At 41.5% G+C, this 20,046-nt stretch overlaps 1 protein-coding gene across 1 annotated transcript in view; it reads left to right on the forward strand.

The window, feature by feature from the left end:
- Positions 1–406: 406 nt before the first annotated feature.
- The window catches only part of GABRB3 (gamma-aminobutyric acid type A receptor subunit beta3), a 115,855-nt gene continuing 96,215 nt past the window's right edge, over positions 407–20,046 (forward strand). Inside the window, exons 1-3 of the mRNA XM_068923256.1 lie at positions 407–530; positions 692–783; positions 966–1,033. Of these exons, the coding sequence (XP_068779357.1) occupies positions 451–530; positions 692–783; positions 966–1,033 (240 nt within the window). The 5' untranslated portion in view covers positions 407–450. The remainder of the gene's footprint in view (positions 531–691; positions 784–965; positions 1,034–20,046) is intronic.

Below are 20,046 nucleotides of genomic sequence, written 5' to 3' on the forward strand. Positions count from 1 at the left end.
GCCCACGCCGGGGGCAGGGCGAGGCGGGGCGGGGGGGGGCGCTCTCAGCCTCGAGGTGGGGGCAAGGAGGAGGCGGCGGCGCCCGCCCCTGCGACGCCCCGGCCGGCGGGAGGGACGGCGGCGGCGGCGCCCTCTGCTCCCTCCCCGGCGGGCGGGAAGGCGGCGGCGGCGGCGGCGGCGGCGGGGGGGGGGGGGAAGGCAGGCGGCCGGGCTCCGGCGGAGGGCGGCTTCCTCCGGGGCTCGGCGGAGGGCGGCTGCCGGAGCCCGTGGCCGCGGTGCCGGGGTGGGGGATATATATATATATATATATTTTTTTTTTTAATTTTGGGGGGGGGGAGGGAGGGAGGGGGAAACGGGGACTGTCGCCTCCGCCTCTTCCTCAGCGGCAGCCGGGGCAGCAGGATCGCGGCGGCGGGCAGCTGCTGCGGGGAGGGAGCGCGGAGCGGAGGGATGTGGGGCTTTGGGGGAGGCAGGATCTTCGGGATCTTCTCCGCTCCCGTCTTGGTGGCCGTGGTCTGCTGCGCCCAGAGGTAGGAGCCAAAGTGCCCCGGCGGCGGCGGCGGCGGCAGGGCGACGCGGGCTGCGCTTGGCCGCGGAGACGAGCTGACGGGCTCTGCCCTGCCCTGCCCCGGTCCCCTCCGTCGCCCCCCTCCCCCTCACCCACCCCTCGCCGTCTCTTTCGCCCCCACAGTGTGAACGATCCCGGCAACATGTCCTTCGTGAAAGAAACTGTGGATAAATTGTTGAAGGGCTACGACATCCGCCTCCGCCCGGATTTCGGAGGTGAGTTGCCCCGGCCGGGCTCGGCGCCCCTGCCCCCTCCCTCCGTGTGCCGCGGGGCGGGGGCGGGGGGGGGGGGAGCTGCTGCCTTCGCCGCCGCCGTTGCGGCTTTCCCCGCACCGCTGGCTAACGGTCGCTAACGGGTAACGGTCTCTTCTCCCCTGCCCGCTCCCACCCCCTTCCAGGTCCGCCCGTGTGCGTGGGGATGAACATCGACATCGCCAGCATCGACATGGTGTCCGAAGTCAACATGGTGAGCGGCGGCGGGGCCCCTCCGGGGGGCGGCAGCGAGGGGCGGGCGGCGGCGGCGGCGGCAGCGCGGGGCTGCCCCCTCGGCCGGGCAGCGCGGGGGCGCCCGCTGCGCCGCCCGGGCCTCCCTCCACGGTGATGTCCGCCCTCTTTTGCGAGAGGAGGTAGAGCTGAGCTGAATGCTAAGCGCAGCCCTGTCTGGCTGCAAACTTTTATTTCCCGGGAGACGCGCTTTGCTTTTTTTTTCCCCCTCTTTTTTTTTTTTTTTATTTTCCTCCTCCTCCGTTTTCACTCCTGCCGCCGGTGGCCGCCTGCCAGCAAGGCTGGGGTCGCCCCGGCGGGCGGGCAGGCAGCCGCGGCTCCCCGGCGCCGCTGAGGGAGAAGCACCTGGCGGCGGCCCGGCCGCGCGGCACCGCACCGCACCGCACCCGGGGTGGGCGCAGCCCCCGGGGCCGGAGCCGCAGCCGGGGCCGGGGGACGGCGGGGTCCGCCGTGGGACCCGGGTCGGGCACGGCTCTTGAGGCGCCTGGCTGGCAGCAGCAGCAGCCACCGCCGCCGCTCTTCTTCGGCGTGTCATTCCTCCGAGAGGGGGAAAAATCGGCTTGCTGGGGGATAAACTCTGACATACGCAAGTGTAGGCATTATTCGTGAGTGTCTGGAGCCGGCGTGATTATGTATGTAGTGTGGAGGAATTAAACGTTTTTGCTTCTCAAAGTGATTATTTCGAGGCTGTCAGATTCGCTAAGAGAAAGGCATGTATTTAGTGCGTTTCCACAGTTCGGTCCTCGGAGTCCGCATAGTTTAATACTTGGGGTTGCAAGCAAGAATTATTATTTCTTGTCCTGATCCTGAATCTGAGGTGGATTTTCCATAGGTTTTTGACTAAATTGCTCACTCCCCCTGAATCTCAGATTCTTCCTTCTGCAAGCCTGAGGTAAAAAGACCAACCTACTCTGCAAATTGTTAGTTACGTTTATGGTGTTAAAAAAATTTCTGCAGGTTTGAAAGCTGAGCCCTCCTTTAGTAAAAATGACACTACCACCAGCACCAGCTCAATTTCTTTGCTGCGGTGTTACAAGCTTGAGTAGTGCGACTTTATGTATGATTGCATATTTTCATTACTCTTGACCCTGCCTTCACCTGCTCTACCCCAAATCATGAGGTACAAACTTCTTGTTACACTTGTGATGGCTTAAAAATGTTTTTAACAGAGATAGTAGTTACCTGTTTGCAATTGCAGTATCACTGACATCTGCCTTCTTAGTCATTCAGAAGAGAAGTTTTTAAGAGAGTTCACTTTAGGCTTTCTGCAAATTCAGGCAGCTGCAGAGACGTCTCTTATATTCCACTGATCAGGCTTTTTTGTATCTGCAGAGTTGCTTCTCAGTAAAGTAAAAGCTGAGGCTTCGGAGGGTAGTTCAGAATTCTGACTTCACTGTCTCCACAGTCACCTCCCTAGCTTTGGCTATACTCCATACTTCAGGGAAGCACTGCATTACAGATTGAAGTAATATTTATATAACACTTGCTATATGTAAAGTGCCACATAGGCCATAATAAATGCCGGAGGGAAACAGAGACATCAAGACTGGGAAAGAAAATGAGAGGGCGTATCGTGTATTTTTTTTAGCATTGGGAAGGCCCCTTAGATCTAAATAATAGCTTTACCAACCCACCGTAGCAGGGGCAAAGGGAAAAGTAAGTAATTCTACTGGTCAGTGGTATGCTGCTGGACTGGGTAATTAGATCTTATATGCAGCAGGACCTCCTCAAGACCAAAAGGTGCCCTCCATTCTTCCTGAACAGGGGTACGAATTACTGACATTTTCTGGCTTGACCCCAGGTTAGTACCTCCTGTTGCCCATCAGTTAGCAGACCTCCAAAGAAGTGAAGAGGTCATTTTCCTGGGGCAATGCAAAGTCTGAAAAATAGCAATATAGTTCTTAAAACGGAAACAAATATGTGTTTCTGAAGGGAATTGCTACAATCCTATTGTTACAGAAACTGTGCTAATTTGCTTCAGATGAAAAATAAGCAGAAAGTGCTTCTGATTGGTGAACACTTCACTGCAAGTAGACTGTCAGCTGATCTTGTCTCTTCTCCCCTTGAAAGAAGTCTTTCACTAAACACAACTATATTCAAACACTGCCAAAGTTGTTTCCTTTCACTTAGTTTAGTTGATTCTTGAGTAAATACCAAGCAACTGGATAAGGATGATAAGACAGCATTTCAAGATTGCCGAAGTATACGTTTGGAGACAGTACTTTGGAAAGAGAAAGTCACAATTAGTTCAAAGACCTGAGCCATATCTGTTGAGCGTCGTGCTGGCTACCAACTAAACTTTTAATCTTTATGTCATTCTTTCATTTGATTCCAGGCAGAAACTGCTATCTTTGACCTTTAGCCTCATTAACTATTGAAAAATATTGCAAGAATTTCTATCTGTAAAGTGTGGTAGTATGGACATTAATTCCTTTGATTTAAATCTAGACACTGGTGTAACCTTTTATAAATTAGCTTGTTAAAATTCATCTCTAGATGAAAAAAAATAAGCAGAGGATTAGCATTCTTAAATTTTATGAATATAAATAAATGTATTACAATAAATTTTATTATTCTGCCTTGTGGGCAGCTTGTAATGTAGATTTCAATGATATGATGACAATTCTTTGTAACAAGAATTATTGTTTGTATCATATTCTTTTCTAGTCTTAATCAAACTGTAGGCTCGTATATAATATCCTCCTCGATGAATCTTTAGTTACTAGCTATTAATTCATGTAACGTTCCGTGATTTTGTTAAATTTCTTTGTGTATTTTTAGTGTTTCTGTTGATAATTATTTAAAATCCTTTGGCCCTCCATACATACAACCTATACGTATTTTTTTGAATAGACATTGAATATTAATATGCATCTTCCACAGATTACATGAAAAAGTTAACATTTTTTTACTTTTGATGCCAAAATACTAAGCTGGATCAGGAGGACTGATGCAAGTATCAGGACTGCACAGCATCGAATCATCTTCCTAAAAAGTTTTAAATAATCAGCAATTTCTGTTTGATCTCATAACGTCGTGAAAACATTGAGTAGCATTATTGAAATAGTTTGTTACTCAGCTATACTGTTTACATAATACTGAAAATATATAACAAATATGAAATAAAACTAATATTCTTTCATGTTTATACTTTGATATATATGGTAGCAAAAATGGATTAATGAAGCTGAATGTAATAAGTGCCTTTTTCCTGGAAGGGCTTGCAGGCTGTTAGTGACCTGCACATATATGTATGTTTGTGTGTATGTATATGCACACACATATATGTATATGTGTCTATATGGGCTTTCTTATCCTCCTGTCCTTTTGCATGCCTTCCCATTATTATATGCCCATTTTACAAATTTTGTCTGCTGTTGGGTAACCACCTACCTATTTTTGAGCATGCTTCCAATAATTGTTTTTAAAACTGCTCTAAATGCCTGCAAAATATACCCTCGTGTATGTCTCCAGACAAAATGCTGACCAATAACATCAGATATGATACTGAAAAAATAACAGTCCTTAGAAAAGGAGTATAGGAGATTACTATTGTCAGCTTATAGCAGTACAGCTTTACAGTTTATCATTTCACGTGAATTTGGTTGACTGTGTTCTATACCTTCTGTCTTTTGGAGGTATGTTTTGCTTTGATGAAGTGAATTGAAAAAGAAATAGTTCTCATGCTTTTTACTGATCTGTCAGCCTCTTTCTCATCTGATAGTGTCCACAATTTGTGAAATTTTATACTGTGATTCTTGTTCAACATTTGGTGTGTGAATCAAAGACATTAGTTCCAGGCATATAATTTTCAAACACCCAAATACTTCCATTGCTTTTTATCCTTCAGAGATTAAATAATCATACATTGATTCCCCAAACAACCTTCTTTTTAAAGTCATCATTACAGCTGGAAGACTAAGGTGCTGTACTTTCATTTTCTCATCATTTTAGGATGTGGTTTATAGTTTATGGGAGGTAAAGCTAAAAAGCGGATGGTGAAAACAGGGGATCAGGGCAAAAATGAATCTGCTTAGAGATAATGTTTTGCAGAAGATAATATGATCTTCTGTACAAAAGAAATCTGGTGCTACTGCTCCCTAAACTGCTGTCTGTATTCTCTCTGTGTACAGAGGGGACTTGAGAGCTGTTGATCCAGGGTTTTTCAAAGGCTCTAATTTCAATAAAATTAAACTCAAACCAGCAAAACCCAGGAGGCATCATTGGCTATATAGTCATCCTGCTGTTTTTGAGAATACTGTACTCAGAAAATTAGTTTGACATAAAGTCAGACCATAAAACTTACGAGTTGTTGTTTCTGAAAAAGATTTAATCTGTTCTATGCTAACACTGAAATTTTTTATTTTTACATGTGTTCCATTATAAAACTGCAAGTAGGCATATGGGCTTCATTGGGTCCCTGCTGATTTTTAACGCAATTTTGACATCTTTTTGACAAACCGTGTTTAGTTGCTTCTGTAAGGTCAACTAAAGTTGTTACTCACTGAGGACAAATATTGTCTGCTTTGCTTAGACAGTGACGCATAGATAATTGTTTTTAGGTGAATTACCCATATTTCTGTTGATGATGTTCATCTTGTCTTAACGTTCAGTGTTTGAAAAATGGGGTTGGGCTCAGTGCATCTAAACTGAGATGTATACAGTCAGATATCTAAATGTGAGCTGAATTCCTAAACTCTGCAATTAGAGTCAGTGGAGATCTAGGACAGGTTTTTATTGCTTAGGTAGAGGTGCCTAGTGTCATTTTTGGTTCTCTTGGTATCATACTTGCCCTACAATTTCCAGTCCAGACTGATGTGTGTATCTCAAATCCTGTGCCATATCCGCATGCTTTGTGCACATAACTCTGTAGGTGCTAAAGTTCAAACAACTGGATCTTATCCTAGTCAATAAGGCTGATGGAGTTTAGAGAACTATTTATCTAAGATAAAGAGGACACGTAAATAGTGCTTCTCAGATATTGTGGATACCCCAAGGTATCCCAGTTGGACTCCAGCTGCCTCTCCAGAAGTGTATGGATCCACCATAGCTTCTGTGCCATACCTACCAGCCCCAGGCAGATGTCTTAGATAATCTAGGGCATCTAAAATGGCACCTGACACTCATGTTTAGATAAGTGAATTATTTCCTAGTTGTCTAGCCTGAACTCTTCATCAAGGCTCGCTCTAGAATCAGTAGAAGGAGAGAGGCACTGATTCATCACATATCTTCGGCAACTACTTTTCAAGGTGGAAGGATTGATCTTTTGGGAGGTATTCCTCTTTCCTGAATGGCTATGCAGACAGTCTTGACAATTTGATTAGTCTGCAGTTGGTTACAGTTAGGGAAGGTGAAGCCTAACCTGTATTTCCTATCATGAACAGCTAATTTCTAAATACTTGACAAAGAAAATCTCTGAAGTTACCTCACGCAGAAAATTATAACTGAGGTATGGCATATTTTGCTTTAAATATTCAGATGGAGAAATGAGTTGAGTTGTAGTAAGAGAGCGATTACATAATCATTTTTGTTACAAACAGAAATTTTCTAATTAAAAGAAAATCTATGTGTGCAGTGCTTGTAACTTGATCACAAACTGCAAGAGTATAAAGTAGGCTGTCTACTTTGATATCCCTAAATATTTTTATTTTTATATATTTTATAATTTTATACAGATAAGGAGACTACTACATCATACTAAATAGACACTGTAGATATATACTTTTATAGCATAATATATATGATCTATGGTTGATAGATCATATGTATAGTATGACCCAGTAGTCTCTACTTTGGTATGGACTACCTCTTTTTCAAGTGTGTTAGCTCCAACTCTTAAAAAGTACATTCAGGCCATTGTCATCCAACTGTTGCAATCAGTAAAGGAAAGATATTGCAGTCTGGACAAAAGGAATTAAGTTTTCATTCTCAGGTATCTCTGTTGCTGTGGAACCTGTGCTCCTGGGACTCTCTTACAGAGGTGAATAATTTGTCAGTGTGAGCCCAACTAATGAGCCTAAACTAACAGCCCAAGCACGTAGAGATAAAGTCAGAAAGACAGAAGTGAAAATGGTGTGCCAGGATTTTTCATGTGAGACCCTACAAGTGATTCCTAGGTCTACAGCACACAAACATCCACTTCAGACTACCTTTCCTCTGATAAAATACACTCGCTAGTCAAGAATCTGTTTCCCAAGCAGAGAAACGTTTCCTCAGGCCAGCATAGCCCTACAAAAATAGTCACAGCTGTGCTGGTGCTGCCACCGAGAAACAGCTAGGGCTAGGAGAGGAAGTGGTGGTACTACAATGCTTTTGATGGTTCCTGCTGACGGACAGACAGAAGTGCTTGTAGTGGAGGGTGTCATAAAGGAACGACTCCTGTTTGGCCAAGGAAGTGGATGGTAAGCTTCTGCTCATTCAGAGGAAAGTGGCTACTGTGATACAGAGGGCTGTCACTGTAAAAGGGAAGAAATAACCTGCTTATGCAGAGACAAGGAGGTAGTTACTGTTGCTGGAGGTTACAATGGGCCTGTGAAAAACACACCTGCCCAAGCTGAATCATCCTGACTTGGATGATGAAATAGCTACGATCCGTGATGATATCGAGCTGGAATGATTGCAAATATTTTAGGGACAAAATGAAAATTGAGAAAGATCTTTATGAATTAGAAGAATGGCCCGAAAGGAAGAGGGTATTAGTAAGGGCAAGCACAAAGTGTTATATATTTTAAGGAAGAAGAAATCCAGTACTTGGAATGAGGGAGGCAGCAGGACAGCGAAAAAGGTTGCAGAGGTTTTACTGGACCTGAGTCTAAAAGCAGGTCAGAAAGTTAATCCAAGTCACCAGTACAATGCAATTGGAAAAAGATGCATCTTATTCTCAGGTACATTAAACAGGAGTGTGATTCACAAGACACGGGCTTTTCTGTTCTATTAGTTCTCACTATTAGTGAGGTCTTAGCAGGAATGCTTCGTCCATTGTTTTTGCACTAGCTTTCAGGGGAGATGTAAATAAAAAAAAAAAACTGTAGGAGAGGGAAACAAATGTTTCTAATTAAAATAATTAGAAAGTAGGGTGTATGAGGCAATGTTGAAGTAAATGGGTTTGTTTAGCTTTGAAAAATAGTTGGAAAGAGGTGGACATAAATTTTCGAATATGCAGGAGGTTCATGGTGAGAGGATGATCAGTTGCTCTTTAGAACCAGCAGGAGAAAGACCTGAAGAAATTAATCAGTTCAGTGCAGAATAATGTTCAGCTAGCTAAATTTGTTGTAGCATCTCCTTTGTTGCACATTTTGAAGAAGAGACTAGAAAAATACCTCTTCCAATGGCGTTGCTCTCATCTCTGGAAAGGCTGAGTTAGCAGATACTTTGAAATCTTTTCCAGCACTGTATTTCTGTGAATCTGTGCTATAATTCAGTTACTATTTCAGACAGTGTGAGGTTCACTGAGTTGCACACACAAATGTGTCCAGCATGGTTTCAGATGCCCCAGCTGGTGTCCTGCTGATTCTCCAATAGATCATGGGTCTCCTGTAGGCCCTTTGTAATATTTGCCAACCTCATGTGGATATGCCAGGCTATCTGAGATGTCATTAGATACCAACATGTTATTTTTGTTGACAGCCTTTCAAAATGCTAAATTGGTGAAGTATTATAGTGACTTGAGTTTTACTGGTGTTGAAAAATCTTGGAAACCTTATGGATATACATCCATATTGCTGTGACTAGCAATTTTTCCCATTTGAAAACAAAGGAAGAGAAAGGAAGGATGCAGTGATATTTATAGGGAGAAGATTTTTATTGATGCAGTAGTGCTTATTCAGGTAACTTTTTAGTCATACAGAAAGCGTAGCATTTTGATAAAGACACCGCAGGCAAGCTCATGTTTAGTAGAAAAGAGCATACAAGCATAAGAACATCCATGACACATTAGACTAAAGGTCCATCCAGCCTGTTATCCTGACTGATACTGGTAGTGGATGCTTAGGGAAGAATGGAATAAATGTGTGTTAATACTTCTCTAGTATACTCTTGTGGCCTCCAGTGATTTGTGGCTTCCTGAGTCAGAGGTAGTGCTTTTTTTTTTTTTTTTAAGTGCCACCAGAGAGTAGGATCATTTAGTAACGAAATACTTTTCCCCCAGAATTTTCATTTTAATCAGGTTTTGATTATATAAAGAATTTTAACTTGGGTAGTGTCAAGTGCAATCCATCAATACTGAAGGATAATAAAACTTTCAGGGGAAGAGATTGAGTTAATATTTAGTTACCGTTAGGGGTTTTAGCTTATCCAGGACAAACTTTATTTTTCCTCCCCTATGACAGAAAGTCATAAAAAATAGCTGGAAGAAGAATCATTTCAAAAGGAGAGTTCATTTAATATTTGTAATTGAATTTCACACTTCTTATAACTACATGGATTGCAAGGAAAAAATCCCTAAGTCTAGGCATGTCTAATTCATTATTCACTATTATGAGTTTGAACCAATAATTTTGGCAAAATAATTTATTCTCTCAGCAGTTAGGAACTGGTTGCAGGTTGCTGTGATAATGTAACCTGCAATATGAATATAACTATTGCATACCGCAGAGAGGGAGGGTAAAACAGCTGTGCTGGGAGGTCTGCACTTCTACTGGATAATTGGCAGTTCCATGGCAGTTAATGACTTTTTTTATTTATACTAATATGAAAGTTGAATTTTCATTAGTTCATGGGTATGTCTACATGGCACAATACAGCACTATGCAGAGAAGGCAGGGGTACCTCTGGTGCAGCTAGTACAGTTACTGGAAACTGTGAAGTTACGTCAATACAGAGTCCTAGCAGGGGCAGTTAAATCAGTGGGAATTAGGCACTTGTATTCAAGGTAGGTATTCTTTTCTTTCACAAATCTTTAAATTGTTTGTCTAACATATGACCAGCATCCAGTCAGAGCTGATCATCAAGGTTCCTTCTGATAAACACTTCCATAAGGCAGTTCTTTATAGTCTAAGACAAGTGTCTAAGACGGGTAGGTTGAATGGCCCTTTGGAAGCACCTGTCTAAAAGTATGGATTAACAGGGAAATGGGGAGGGGGATAGGAGTTTACTGTCTTAGGGTAGATGCTCAGCTTTTAAGTAGTTAATGCTGAGATGAAGCCCACCTGTTCTTAACTACTCCTTAACTTGCCTTTTTGAAGTTAAGTAGAAGAATATACTGAAATGATACACAGCTGATCTTCAGCAGCACTTAGTGATACTACCCAGCAGGTTAAGACGTAAAATTCTGTATCGGCTTTAAACTATAGAGGGTACTTCAGGTAGACCTCCTGAGTGATTCCTAAATTGAAATATATACATATATATATATATATAGGACACAGAGGATAACCCTTAAAAACAAGCGTACATCCACATACCTACAAACAGCTCATCCCCCGATCTTTTAATTGAAACATAAAATGGTCCCACTATCATATTCTGATGATTTGTTAACATTCCGGTTAGTGGAAAGAAAGAGCTTTATTTTTCCTTAGTCACATAAAACCATTCCTTGATCACATCAAGGACATTTTAACATCTCCCTTTCAGATACGTACTTAACTATCATAGCAGCGCTTAGCATGTGAGCTCTTTGCTTTGGTGTAAGTCAAATGTTGTAGGTGCAATGCGATTACCGTGCCATGTGAACCCTGCTGGGCAGGGCCCTCCACTGTGGGCTGGTGCAGAGCTGAGGGCTTCCCATTTCAGGAGCTGATCATGGCTATGCAGGGAAGCTGAGCCCCTCTCACATCTTTCAGTGGGGAAATAAATCTGGAAGAGTAAGAGATTGAGTCTGCCAGTCTTAGAATGCTAAAATGTAGACTAATGGAAACTTAATCGAAAGCTATTCTCTAAGCAGGTAGCTGCTTTTCTTGGTGGGATTGCCAAGGAAGTTGGACAAGCGGTGGTCTGTGATGCTACTATAACTTTTAAAATGCACTGAAATTTTAATGTTGAAAACAATAGACAGTACAAAAATGCGCAGAGTTTCTTAACTGTAAAAATCAACCAACTCAAGATGAGAGTACCGGGTAAAGCAGTAATTCCTGTAATTCATTCAAGATACAGAAGATAAAGTGCCATTTTTTTAAACCACAACACAGTGATGCATCTGTGTTTCTCAGCACCAGCACTCGTTTGCCTTAGCTTTTGACCTCCTGGGCTGTTAATACAATGACACTTAGCCTTTCCCAGCATTTTCCAGTCGTGTTGAATTGGCTTCTTATTTGGACAATAAAAACAACTTCCAAACCAGCTGAAATTTTGCATAGCAGAATATTTGCAGGACTTGCAGAATACATGTGACCCTCAATCATGTTTTCAGAAGAGAAGTTCTTGTGGATTTAAGAGCTATGACTGTCCTGATTGATTATCTGAAGAACGTCAGTATTTCAATATCTGAACTCTGGCGTGCTTCAGCATATGTTAAGTTGTTAGCATGGTTTTGGCCCAGCGTTCTCCTAGATGATGCTGGGGTACTCTCTGGAAGTTAGCGCAGGCCAGATCAATTCCCAGCAGATAGTTTGGATGCAGCCCCCGTTCTGTGAAATAAATGAGTTCAGCTGGATAGATGCAAGCTGGGCTGTGCCATGCCACTTGTCCTTCAGAGCAGAAAACTGTCCCTGCTCTGCTTTATTCACTAGGATAGATGAAGGGAAAGTTCCAAAAAGTGCATTTCATTACATTCATTACATTCACATAAAGGTTATCTAGTCACCCTTTCTAGTGGAGAGGTGTGATTCCAGAGCACAATACATTCTACCTATCTCACAATAGCTATATGAGAAGGCACCTTATTATAGAGGGCTTTCCTCTTTTTACTCTTTTTACAAGGAGCATGGCTTAGGCCAAACGCCTAACTGTTAGGTTGCTGAAAGGAAGTGAGGTGAATGCCACCTGCATGTCCTCTTGTCTCTGCCCTTTTGTCTGAGCTCTCTGCTTTTCCCTGAGAATGTGTTTCCTGAAGGAAATACAGGGACAAATATTCTCTACACGTTTAAGAAACTTCTGTCAGGAACTTGTTCCTCAGGGACAGGTGGTCTTGCTCTTGGTCTTGTTTGCTTTGTACCCATTCATAGTGATTTTTCACATGTTTAGGAAGCTACACGTCAAGATGAATCACATAGCAGAAAGCAGGTAGATGAGCAATAGCTAACAATGTAGAGGAGAGAAGAAGAAGCTTGAGGTGGGATCCTAGCTATGTTAGGCAGTCAATGCACGCTTAAATCCAGGTGGAGACTTCCTCTCAGTTTAGGTAGATACAGTCTTTCTGTGGAGGGTTTCCAGAGTACTTACCTCCCTTCATCAATAATCTAAAGTGCCTGAATCCCCCAAGTAGTCTACATTAGGCATGTAGAAATGAGGTGCAAGTTAATTGCTTAGTGGAGGTGGACTGGACTTCACCTTCACTTTTTGTGATCGAGAAAGCAATTTGACCTTGAGCATTAAGGGGTTTTGCCTATGAAATGTGAGGAGAGGTGGTGTTAGCAGTACCTATGTGTTTGTGTGATGAAGGAGAGGTGATTAAGGGAAATCATTTTTAGGGAGGGAATACTTCATTTCCTTTCAATCAAAAAATGGTGTCTCCTTTGGCTTTTTTTCTGTCTTTTTCCCCCATAAAGTTGGTTGAGCTAGCTTGGTAGTAGATTAGCTATTTTTTAAATGTTGATTATCTGTCTGCAATTCTCTTTATAAACCCTCCTCCTTAAACAGACAGAAAAAAGAGACAAAGAAAAGGATGGGCAGTGAATTAGAAAATGCATTTAAGATAGTTGATCAGCTTATCTTTCCAGCAGACCCACATTAGTCTCATGCTCATATATTATTAACCTGACTGTAAAGCACTGCATCAAGGTTGAAATTGTGTGTATTTCCTGGCATACCCATTTATGTGGGGTTAGGAGTTGCCTTTTGAATTGCATGCTGCTGATGCTTAAATTTGGAAAGGGAAACCAGAAGTTTGCATGAAGTAATCTTGTTATCCATTAGCAAAGTGCTTCTTTACATTAAAAAAGTACTTCCAGCCTCTGGTGAGAAGATACCTTTTGCCTAGCCTTCCTAAAGAAACCATCTAGCACAAACACTTATGATGTTGCACCTTTCCTTCATTAGTCACATCTAAAAGGGTCTCATTTATAATCTTGCCTCTTATTCCTCTAATTTACCCGCAGAGACAAATGTGTAATGTCATTTAGTAACCTGCTGGCACAAAGGTTCCTATATGTGCAAAATGAAAAAAAGAATTATTCCACTCAGATAAATATTCCTCATAACTTGGCTGCTGTTGCTAACTGAACAGCTGTCCTTAAGACAAAAGTCATAATCATTTATTACTATCTTCCTCTAAAAGTTCCCGAATGAGTTTTTTTAATAGCTCAAGGAAGTGACCAAATCTCATGTGACTCCTCTGTGAATCTTTTGCAATTTTGGCTTCTCTTCCCTCTTGACTCTTGATTATCTACGTCTATTGTGCTTTAAAGCAGGAGGCTGCATTCTTCTGATCACTGTTTGTCTGGTCCTTTTCCTAAGGTGGGCAGCCTAAAAAAGAAAAGAAATACTCTTTTCTGTTGTGGGAAAGATGATCACACGCTGCTGAATTAAGCTAAATAGAAATGCAGCCTGCTGTTTACTGGCACCCAGTTAGCTAGTTGTTTTGAGCTTGACTCTAGGTGGTGCTCGCTACTGTATAGCATGGTCATAATTGAATTCTGAAATTCTTTGCAACACTGTATACTGTTTGATTAGAAAATTTACAGACCAATATTGAATTCCACATGTCTCTTTATACACTGTTATTGTGACCTCCTTCATGATTGTAAAACCAAAGTAGACCTGAAATAAAATGTTATGATAAATTTATTGTTAATGGCAGATCACTTCTGAGGAATTCAATTAAAACACAGCAATAATGTAGTAACAATGCTGAAGATTTAGAAGACGGATGTAGTTAATTGCTTCTAGAGGACACAGTGAAATACTGTCTTTCAGAGATGAATGATAAATCTTTAGATATATAGAAATAATGGGTGTGAAGATTGACCAGACGTGGTGTTGATGAAGGCAATCGAAGGATGAAAGTGTCAGTGTTACTTTTCAATCCATTGTCGAATTGTGGCCATCTATCATTGCTACCATGTTTTCCCCATGTTTTCTACTGAAACTGCCAGTATGCTTCCATCTTTTCGTCCCTGTTGTTCCTTGCTGAATTTTCTTGCTTGTAACTCTCTAGTCATCTTTTTGTCAGAAGGGTGATTTTTTTTTTCATCAGTTCTTGCAGCACAACTAACCCATTTCTACCTTTCCATGCCTTTCCATGTTCTTCAAGATGCCCTTCCCTGGTTGGCTTCCATGCCTCATTGCTCAGCCTTTGGTTTCCAATCATTTTCTGTGTCTGATTTTCTACTAGTGTGCCATGGCTGTCAGTACAGGCTGGTTTTTGGGGTTTTTTTTGAAAACAGAAAGTGCTTATTTTTGCTGATACTGTTATGCTACGGCTTGTTTGTTTGTTTATTTTGACTTGGAACAACAGACATTTGTATGATTGTGTAAATAAATACAAAAAGGGACAGATATCTTTGCAAGACTTTAGTGACCACAACTGTGTGAACAAATTGTCTAGTTTATTTGTGCTTTTGCTGTATTGTGCCATGCTATAAACTGTGAATATTTCTAATACAGAGTTAGGGAACACGGAGAAGGGGGAATGAGGAATTGTTCACTTTTAGATTAGTGTAAGATGACAATTGACTGGAAGTTTAATTTTGTTTGGTTATTGTCATTTAGCAGGGGCAGGGTATGTTTACTGTTTTTCACAGAAATCATTGGTAGATAGCCAGTTACTTGGAAGGAGCTGTAGTTGCCACTTGATCAAGAACATATATTTAAATATTCCTCCAAAAACCTTTGCTTTACTGATTGACTGAAACAACTCCAAAAGAGACTGTTTTAGCATATTATGTCATATCAGACCTTTGAGGAACATGTTTTCCATTCCTTTCCAGGGAAAATACAGTGTCAAATTTGACTATTACATACAGCGATGCAGTTCCAGTGATGTCAAAGAGAACAAATTTTGGCCCACAGTCTGGCAGCTGTCACATAAACTGGCAGAAGCAAAGCAGTCCAGCACTAACCCTGATAGCATGACTGCAAACTTAGCCCGTTCTGTCTGCATATGATGGCAAAAAAGCTACAGACTCACAAATCTTCACACTAAGACTAGAATATTTAAGTAGTTAGCTATGATAAGCTGAATTTGTAGGTGCTTTGAGGGGGAAAACGTGGTCATGCTTTCTCTCTTAAGTATATCCCCTGAAAAACTGGGGCTGTGGCACTGTGAGTATTGCACAGAGCTTGTTTAAAACAGAAGAGGAATTATATGTAATTACAAGGCTAAATTCTGAAAACACTTTGCATCTTTATTTCTTAGAAAAAATAGATTGTTTTCGGATGTTACCTGTGTTGTTTCACAGTCTGTATGAACTTTAGGTCTAATTCTGCCTTCTCATTGTTTCTAAAAGCGGCAAAACACTTAGTAAGAGTTGCAGCTGGTGTTCAGTTCATCTTTGCACATACATAAACACTGTTTTGGGTACTCCTTAACTTTACAGAAATATTAGTTGGAATTGTGAAATGCTAATGCGCTTCTAAAATTGGGACTTTTGTGTTAATCAGCCTCTGGCTTATCTTTGTTGTTTATTAAGTGTTCTTTTTAGTGGCCAGCAACTGTAATTCCAGTTGTGAACCACGCTGATATGTTGCCTAACACTTCTCCATGCATTTTTTGTCTGTGAAAAAGGGTTTCTTTAATCAAGAAGTCTAGAAAGTAGCCAGATCCTTTTCTGGAATCTGGCTATTGTTTGTTGTCTCAGTGCAACAGACTAAATAACAAGCTAAGAATTCCCTTTGGGCAGAAGGGAATAAAAACACCTTTAGAAATGCCTTCCTGGTGCGTATGCCACCTTTCTATCTAGGTAAGATATGGAGAGAAGTTTGTCAAAAAAAAGCAGAAGATGGATTTTTTATGCAGTGTGGTCCCTTTTGACATACAGATGACTCAGCAAGCAGTGTCGTACTGGAATAGTCCTTCCTTACTCTGCTGCAGTTCATACTGGGAGCTGTCTGGGACCCATACTGTCCAGTCTGGCATCGGAGGAACAGGAAGTTGGTTTAAAACAACTTTTCCCATTCTTCCCTTCATCTGTTTTGACTGTAAGCTCTACCTGATGAAGATCTGATTAGTACATTTTCAAAACATTGCTTTATTGATTCTTTTAAAGCAAAATCCCCCGATGAAAAACAGAGAGACCGAATAAGTAGTGTTGGTTGGCTCAGTGTCTATTATCTACGAGGAGGTCCAACACAATTTTTTTCTTAGTTTGTGAGGATAAACAAACTGGGACATTAGACACCGAGAAAAGGGGAGAAAAACTGTTTTATTAATTATTCAGTAATCTCCAGAGGCTTAGTGTCATTTTGAGTTAGTGTACATCCCAAAGAAATTATTAAACACTTCACAGTTCAACAGTTATTGCCAGAGCATGAAAAAGTATCCCAAGGAACTGAATTTCCCTTAGCTACCTTCCTGTGTGTGTAGTTCCTTTGTATTCCCACCACTACTCTCAGCTGTTCCTACACAAGAAAGGCAAAGGACATATACATGCAGGCACATGTACAAATAGCCTATGTATATGCTGGTAAATTAAACCATTCCAAAAAACATTCCCGAGTACTGAAGCTTGATCAGCTGCACCGATAAATTCTTAGAATACTTCCTGGGACGGCTTTGGCCTCTGCCCGCTACCACTCTCTCAAACACTTCCCAGACACTGTTCAGGAGTTAGCACAGGCCAGAGACTGTTTCTGATATACTGTTAGCCTACAGCAACCCTTTTCTGAAGGGTGAGAAAGTTTAATAGTAAGGGCTCGAGATGTTCTTGCCAGATGGCCTCAGTGCCAGAGAGTATGTTTGATATTCTAGTCATGTTTAATTCACTAGTATAGACATAAGCATAGAGTGTCTTTGAGAAATATATATCATGACCTATAGCCCTAATAAACTTAGCTTTTTTTTGTACCAGATGTCACTGGCTGTACTGCACTGAGGCATATTAAAAAGTTCCCACCAAGTCATACCAGTCAGACTTTTGAATTAAGGTGAATTCTCAGCTGGAATTAAATCAGGAGTTAAGGAAACTTTCTGTAGTTTTCTGTGCAAAAGGCTGTGGCTCTAGTGATGTTAGCATTTTAGCTCTTTTTCTGAGGCAAATACATGACTCGGGACTCGCAGGCCTCAGATCTATACCTGATGGTGCACTGGCAAATTGCCCCGTATGGTGTGCTGTCCAGCTGGCTTTGCTGGGCCTCTGGGTTGATTCCATCATCTATATGCTTTTTATCCGGGCAGTGTTAGAGCCTTATTGTGTGTACATTTTTCTTCCAGTTTTCCTTGCAGTGCTTCAAAGAAGTGCTTGATTGTCAGCATGTGTAAGAGAGGAAAGAGAAAATGACCATAACGTTAATGCAGATAAAAATTTGTTTGATGTGTACTAATCAGACCAAGTAATTATTTTTAATGCTCTATAGAATTACTTTGCATACTTTGTTATGTTAACAAATGTGGGAAACCGTCTTTTGGAAACATGGCAATGGAGAGTGGAGCAATCTAAGATTACCATTTACAGCAGCAATCTAAGATTTCCATTAAAAGAAATAACCCCTTCCTAAGCTAGTCAGATCTATTTACATTCTGTATAGATTGACCTTTGGACCACTGATGTGGTCTAGAAGGTCTAATGCGATTTGAGTTCAACACAAACACTCGTCCTTTGGAGTGAGGTCTCTGACAAGTGGTACGTGGGCACAGGATAGATAGTTTACAAAACTGAGGTGTAATGCCAGAAGTTTGTAAGTGAATTGATTGCTGGAATATAATAGCACACATTTGAAGTAACTGTCGAAGCAATGCTTTGCATTTGTAGCTTTCAAAGCTCCGTACAGAGGAAGTAAATGCTGTTATGATGAGGGGGTCTCAGAGAGGAGAGGAAGTGTGTCCGGGCTCGTTCAGCCGACCAGTAACAGATCACCTTTTTCTGAGATCCGGTCCAGTTTTTGGTCACAAAGGCCAGTCACGGTGCAGCCCAGTAGGTGTAGATCTGTAGAATGAGGCAGTCGGTGCTGAGTGCCGAATGTCCATATTAAATGCTGTTGGTGAGAGTTTACTTTGTAGTAGTGGTTATAGTTTGGTTCTGTGGACTGCATAACAATTTGTAGTTGGAGCTTTAGGTATGCTTCTGGAGAGCACCTCTGGTTTGACTCTGTCCAAAAGGAGTAAACTTTACATGCTCCAAAACAGACAGGACGATTGGGAGATTCACTTAAAAAGCACATTCCTTATCTAAGTTGCAACGTAGATAACCTAAGGTCAGGCTGACTGCCATTTTTAGAGTCAATTGTCATTTCATTTTGGGACACTGCAGCACATCTCCATTTGATATGTTAAAAAGTCATCACTTACTTAGAGACTAGTTCCAAAGTGATACGTTCATCTTTATTCTCATTTTTCTGCTTATGTTTAAGAGACGCAGTGATAAAGAGATAGAAGAATTGCTGTATCAGCTCAGACCAAATGTCTCTTAGCTCAGTACCATATCTCTGACTGCGGCCAGTATCAGATGATTAAAGAATAGCATAAAACAATGGTAAACTCTCCCAGTCTTCCTGGTTTCCAGCTCAGGAATGTCCATAGTTACAGTTGGTTTCTTGATGTTTAAACTAAGGGATATTAACAAATGATTGTACTTTTTTAGCAAAAATTATCCTAGATGAAGGATATCTGTACATATAGTTGGTCACATTTGTCCATGCGAATCATACTTTTTATAGCATGTTGTTATAACGCCCATCGTCGTAGTCATTAGTTACAGTCACTAAATGAATATCCTAAAGCTATCCAGTGTTAAATCACTGACACTGCAGTGAAATCTACCTCCTTGCACGCATTCAGATTTCTGGAAGCTGCTTGCTTTCACCAGCATTTCCTGTGAATGCTGGAAAACTTGAATTTACAGACATTATGAAGCATTGTGTGTCTTTCTGCTGATGTAAAGGGGAAAACTCTAAACTCTTCTCTAAACCATTCCAGTTCAGAGATCTCAACGCAGCAGTTTGTGTGCTTTAAATTGCACTGGTTCTCAAAAATCCTTCTGAATTAATGTTTGAATTAGATTATTATGAATTCAGGAAGAGGAAGTCCAAACATCTTTGAATATTCAGTCATGGAGTAATTTATGTTTGAGATTGTTTTATTCGGGCTTCTTTTGCCCACAATATTGAGTTCTATGATATAAGGTATAGGATTGTGCGGCCCCTGAGGTGACAGTTTCTCGTGACTTCAGTGAACTTCAAAAAGAGAAACTGTAATGCATTTTGAAACCTGTTAAAATCTATATTTTTTATGCAGAGTAGGAATTCAGAGCAGATGTAGTATTTTTTCCAGCACCTGCGATTCCTCCCTTTCCAGTAACTTTTCAGAACTAAGTCATCGTGACGTCTACGATGGAAAACTCCTTGTAGCTTGGGAGTAAATTTTACCATCAGATGGGCAATATAATTATTACTTGATTCATTAAAATGTGGAGAAATATGATACTTGGAGGAAAGAGGAAGACATTTTGTGGGCTTTTTTTTTTCTTTTTTTATTAGGGTGAGACCTATCTGTCCTTAGCCTTGTGCTTATGCCCTCTGGTGTTTCCCAGAGTCCTGGTCCCTGGTTGTCCAAACTAAGTAAGAGAGCTCTGTGGTTTCCTCCCTGGCTGGAGTTGTGTTTCCTTTGAGGAGAAGCCTCGGTGCCTGTGCGGGGAGCGAGTGCAGGGGCTGAGGCTGGGGAAGGAGGAGCAGTGCACGTTCAGTCTTGTTCTGACCTGTGGTCAGAGCATTCTTGGCACACGCGCC

Source organism: Struthio camelus, chromosome 1 (genome assembly GCF_040807025.1).
Source record: "Struthio camelus isolate bStrCam1 chromosome 1, bStrCam1.hap1, whole genome shotgun sequence".
NCBI lineage: Eukaryota > Metazoa > Chordata > Aves > Struthioniformes > Struthionidae > Struthio > Struthio camelus.